The following is a 5,711-nucleotide window of genomic DNA, read 5'->3' as shown; positions in this document are numbered from 1 at the left end:
GAGGGAGCTCTTCTTAATATTTTGACACCAAAATCATGTCGATACACCTTACCGACTGCGAGTAAAGCCACCCACGCTTTAACTTGACAGACTGTAAGAGAAAACTAGAGGTAAACAAATAGGAAAAGTAAAGGGTAATGCGAATAAGTGTAAGGAGAAGAAGTATAAGAAGTAAGGAACGGAGTAGTAGGGAAATGAAGGGTGGAAAAGCGAGAGGAAATAAGCTAAGGGAATTGAGGGTGAGGGCAAATTGTGGGAAGTAGAAAAAATAATTGATAGTAAGGAAAGGTAGTACGGGGCAAAGATTAGGAAAGGAAGGCCTAGCGAAGGGTTAAGTGAGGGGCGTTGAAGTAAGGGGTGTAGGGATGGTAAAATACGGAAAGGAGAGGTTTCAAGACCGTAAATAACGTCTTAATAGGCGACGAATCCATTTTTTGTAGGCGCGTGCCGCCTAATGACTGATAATTTCATACAGGGTGGACGCAAAAATTGAAATTGAATGAATTTAAAAGAATTTAGATGGACTCACAAGAATTAATTAAAATCAATTTAAAAGAATTTAAAAGAATGGAAGACAGAATAATACGAATTCTTTATCAATTCAAAAGAATGCCAATGAAATTGAAAATATTTTTTAAAATCAAAAAAATTCAATTGATTTTTGGTAAAATTATATTACATTTAGAGAAATTTTAGAGAAATGAGAAAATTCTGAAAATGTATTTAATTGAATAGAACTGAATACATATAGAAGAATTAAAGTGAATTTAAAAAATCAAGAAAATTCCAAAGAATTCGAAGGACTTGAAAACAATTCAGGATACATTTTTTTAAATATATTTAAATATTTTGAAACCTTCAAAGTCCCGAAAAATACTTAAAAATGGTTGGAAAACTAATAAACTCTCCGAAGTATTTCAAATATATCAAAACCCAATGGGTCTTGTAAATCCTTACACCTGGAATCTTTTAAAATATCGTAAAATATTTCAAATCCTTTTCATATTTGTAAAGCTCTCGAAATTGCCTCGAAATTAAACAAAAAATACTCTAATATCTATCAATTTCTTTGTGATACATACATTTAAATGATTAAAATTTATTAAAAATGTCTTGGAATACTTAATGATCCATTTAAATCTCACTAAATCCCTGGAAATATTTTTAAGTTATTGAAAATGTCTTGAAATTTTTAAAAACACCCTACAATCTTGCAATTTTTTATTTAAATCACTGAACTTTTCCTGATTTCCCGGTTTGCCCGGACCTACGTCACCCTATCAATTTGTTTTGATGATTGTAGAAACGTTTGTTTCAGTTTTAGTTTTAAAAAACTAGCTGGAATGAAAAAAAAAGTTTTTTTGAGAATTCCATAAATTATACCTTAATTTTTTGACTCTAGGAACAAACATTTCAAAAAATAAATAATGGTAAATAATGTTTGGTAAAATATAGGTAAATTACTTTCCGTTCATAAAAAATACTTGCCATGATAAAACTGTATCCAATCCAGAGGTTCGACCAATCGTTCGGACATTCTGGAATAGCTGTGGACTGACTGTGCACTGCTATTACACTTGCTGGCACTTCGCATACAACGCATCTAAAACAAAAGATAAAACGTAAATTTGAGAATTTTTTGAAAATTAAAAAATTAATGAAATATAAAATTAAATAATTTAAAAATGCTCTCTCTATTTTATAAAAATATCTCGTCACCGTGCTGTTTCGGGAATCGGGACCCTCTCTAAATGTCCGTCCGGCCTCCTTAAATTCTCACTACCTTCCTAAATGCTTGTCCAACATCTCTATATGCCCGTTAACTACCATAATTGCCTGACAAATTTTCTTAAATAGCCGCTACCTCAGTAAGTGCCCGTTCAACCTTTCTCAATGTCTATTACCTCTCTAACTTCCAACCCTACCTCCCTGCTATAGTGAGTCAAAAATACAAATTGAAAAAAGATTTGAAATGGCTAGTGCTAAAAAGTTGCTATGTTTTATTACAAATAAAAATCTCATACGACTATTAGGAATAAATAATATTCCTTGGGTGTCACAGAGAGTCCAAAAAAATTTTAGTTTTGATAATTAAAAAAAATTTACTTATTGTACGAAAGTTATGGTAATTTAATTATATGAAGCTTTTGATATCAACTGCTGATGAATAATGAACAATTTAAAAAAAAATCGATATATATCTGATATCTCTTCCCTAGCTGACCATTCAACCTCTCTAACTTCACGCCCAACACCCCAAATAAAAAAACAGTTAATCCTTGACACGGGCGTTGCGCGCGAAGTCTGCGCTAAAGGCATTAGAAAATTACCTATTTATAAAATACCTATTCAACTTAGAGCTGTACATTTAATATTGCTTAACAATTGAAGTTTTTATTTTAATAAAGTACACGTTTAAACACCTGACCTTTAAAATGTTTCAATATGAAATTCTTCATATCAATCCTTAATTGACTTTCTAATTTTTGACTATCTAAATTTAAAAAACCTAGATACATTTTTTTCTACGAAATTTTGAAGTAGAATCAGCATATCGTTCTAAATCCCGGATGCAAGTGATTATTGATTCAAATGCTCTCAAGCATTTTAGAAGAATGCAAGGAAAAATGAATAGTCAATCCTAATTATTTATTCGAAGATTAACAAGTAACGCTAAAATACTCAGTAAAATTGCACACTAATCCAAAGGAAATTCCATATGTTTTTCCGGATTTTTGTGAGTTATACTGATGTTTTTCAAACTTCGTCAACAATTTTTAGAAAAATTAAAAATTGACAACATAACAGAGATTTCTTAGAAAATATAAAACGACGATTTTCACAAATAACCCAGATTTATATTTTTTGAAGTTTTTTTGTTCAATTCTGCCTTGAAAATTCATATTTTTTACTTAAAATCTCAAGAACTTGGTTGGAAATTCAAGTAACTTATTTAAAATTTGCCTTTTTTGGTAAACAATCAACTTTCTTGGTTAGAAACTTAATTTTTGGAATTTTAAACTCTTTTCATGAAAATGCATTCAGTTTTTAAGATTCATAATTTTGATTGGAAATTTATCTCTTTTGTTCCAAATTTTTTTTTTTTTTTTTTGAAAATTGAACGACTCAGTTCTTTTTTAATTCAACTCGGTACTTGATTGAAATTTAAACTGTGTTATTAAACATTAATTTTCGTGGTTGAATAAATCAATGTTTTTATTTGAATTTATTTTTTCTTTTGAAAATTTATTTTTTTAACTGAAAATTGACTTTTTGCATTTTTGGCTGAAAATCTATCTTTTTTAGTTGAAAGTTCAAGTACTTGGTTAAAAATGTATGCATTTTGTTGATATGTATTTTATCTTCTTTCTATCAAATTAATATTTTTGTTAAGCAATGAACTTTGTGGCTGAAAATTCAACTCTTTGATTGAATGTTAAACTCTAACTTTTAGTAGAACATTTATATTCTAGGTGAAAAATTAAACTACTTCGGTAAATAATTACAACTTTGTTTTAAAATGAAACTAAATATTTAAACATTTAACTAATCTGTTAAGAATTCGTTCTTTTTCTTTTGTTAAAAAATTTCACATATTTATATTATTAAATTATTATATTTGTAGAAAATTAATCTTCATTTAAAAAACAACTTTTTGGTTGATATTTCAAGTTTTTGGTTGAATTTTCAACACTTTTCTTTTGAAAATTTATAAATATATTGTTAAAATATTAAATATTACATGTTTTGTTAAGAATTGACTTTTTCGTTGAAAAATAAACTAATTGGTTTAAAGTTTAATTGCTTTGTAAAACAGTCATTTAACTGAATAATTGAAAATTTAACTATTATTTTGGAAATTTTTCGTATTAAAGAAAAGTTTTTTTATCTGAAAATTTAACTATTCAATTTTTGTGAAAATTGTATCCTTTTTAGTTAAGCAGTCAACTATTTGTTCTTTTCTGGTTAAAAATTCATATGTTTGTTGAAAATTTGTCTTCATGTGTAACTCCAAATTTGTCTAACTTGGTTTAAAGTTAAATTAAAAAATTGATTTTTTGGTTAGTAAAGTTACTACTTCTATTTTGTAAAAAATTAACTTTTTGTAAGTACTCGTGTTTTATGTTAAAAATTAAAGTGATTTTTTAGAAAATTAAAATTCGGTTAATAATTTGTTTTTCTTTTTCTTCGAAATTGAGTTTTAAATCTAAAAATGCAGCTATTTTATTTTGAGTTGAAAATGTATTGTTTCTAAGTTCAAAATTAACCTATTTGGTAAAAAATTAATGTCATGCACTTTGTTGAAAATTCGTCTATTGGATAGTAAATTAATTCTGTTTGTCTAAAATTCATTATTTGCAATGAAGATTAAACTATTTTTTTTTAATTCATCTTTTTTTTAATTTAACTAATTGGTTTTTTTGCTGAAAACTAGTTCTTTTAAAACAAAATTTTGAAGATTACTTTTTAAATTGAAAATTTATCTTTTTTAGTTGAAACTTCAACTATTCCGTTTAAAATTCATCTTTCTTAATTAAAAATTAACTTTTTTGTGAAAGATTCTTCTTTTCCGGTTTAAAAGTCAACTGTTTTCTAAAACATGCGACGTCTTATCTGGAAAACTTAACTATTCGTCTATTTGGGTATAAGATGAATTTTTTTCTCTTTCAAATTCAACCAATTGGTTTTGGTTGGTTGTCACGTGTTACAAAATTTTCGCGTCCCCCTTTCTATGTAAAACTTCGTGACGTGGGACATCACGCCTTCCTCGTAAACCCTTTCAAAATTCAAAGTAAAAATATTTAAAAATAAAAACCAAGGAATCACAAGGTATAAAATGCAATTTTTTTGCTTAAAATTCAACTATTTTGTTTTGGTTGGTTGTCAGGTGTTATACAATCTTTTGCTAAACTCCTTCTACGTGACACTTTGTGACGACGCACTGATTACAAACTTTTTTGATTAAAAAACAAGGAATAAGCTTTTAAAACATCTAAAAGTTTAGAAACGGATTTCAATAATTTCTTAAGCAGGATCTTTAATCGCTTGAAGGCAATAAACAATAAAGAGCTTGTGTGCATGCATCAGTGCGTGCATTAATTAATCATACTATGATGATTCATTTCTGCGGTTTTTGCATAAAAACCTCGACAATCAGGTGATCGGGTGATTAGGTCTCGGGACAAGAATGTTGTTTACATACCTGGAAATGTATTCTTCTATACCCGTATCCTCCACGGGCATCATTGGTATTGGACTATTGGTGGAGAGCCAATAAGAACGATCATTCCGACTGGCATAGTGACAGACGTCATTGACGTCGCAAAACAGGAACGGCATCGTCGAGAACTTTCTTACACACGAGCCAGCATAACCTGTTCCAATCAAATTTATAGGACAAGTCAGCTTATGAGAATTAGCGAAAGTACGTGTATCTTCACTACCACTATTTAATGATCAGTTCAACTATCAAAATCCTATCAAAAGAGAACTCGGAAAATCCATTAGAAACAAACAATAACAATTTAACAGGAACTTTAAATATACTTTCTATGACACATGCATGGTTTCAGCCCTTTGCAATGCCTATGAAGCGAGGTTAAAGTTTATATTTTCAGTCCCTTGGGGGTGAAAAGTATAAGTAAAAGTTTAGAAGTGAAAACTACTTTTTACATCACAGAGTAGGAAGGAATGAGGGGGGGGGGGGGGGG

The 5,711-nt window shown here is 28.9% G+C and overlaps 1 protein-coding gene across 1 annotated transcript in view; it reads right to left on the bottom strand.

Moving 5' to 3' along the window:
• The window catches only part of LOC117180550 (collagen alpha-1(IV) chain), a 117,069-nt gene that overhangs the window by 19,936 nt on the left and 91,422 nt on the right, over positions 1 to 5,711 (bottom strand). Inside the window, exons 23-24 of the mRNA XM_033373046.1 lie at positions 5,204 to 5,375; positions 1,485 to 1,603 (exon numbers count right to left, since the gene is read on the bottom strand). Of these exons, the coding sequence (XP_033228937.1) occupies positions 1,485 to 1,603; positions 5,204 to 5,375 (291 nt within the window). The remainder of the gene's footprint in view (positions 1 to 1,484; positions 1,604 to 5,203; positions 5,376 to 5,711) is intronic.

The sequence above is a fragment of the Belonocnema kinseyi genome, chromosome 9, assembly GCF_010883055.1.
Source record: "Belonocnema kinseyi isolate 2016_QV_RU_SX_M_011 chromosome 9, B_treatae_v1, whole genome shotgun sequence".
NCBI classification, from domain to species: Eukaryota; Metazoa; Arthropoda; class Insecta; order Hymenoptera; family Cynipidae; genus Belonocnema; species Belonocnema kinseyi.
This window is presented reverse-complemented; position numbering and strand designations above follow the sequence as displayed.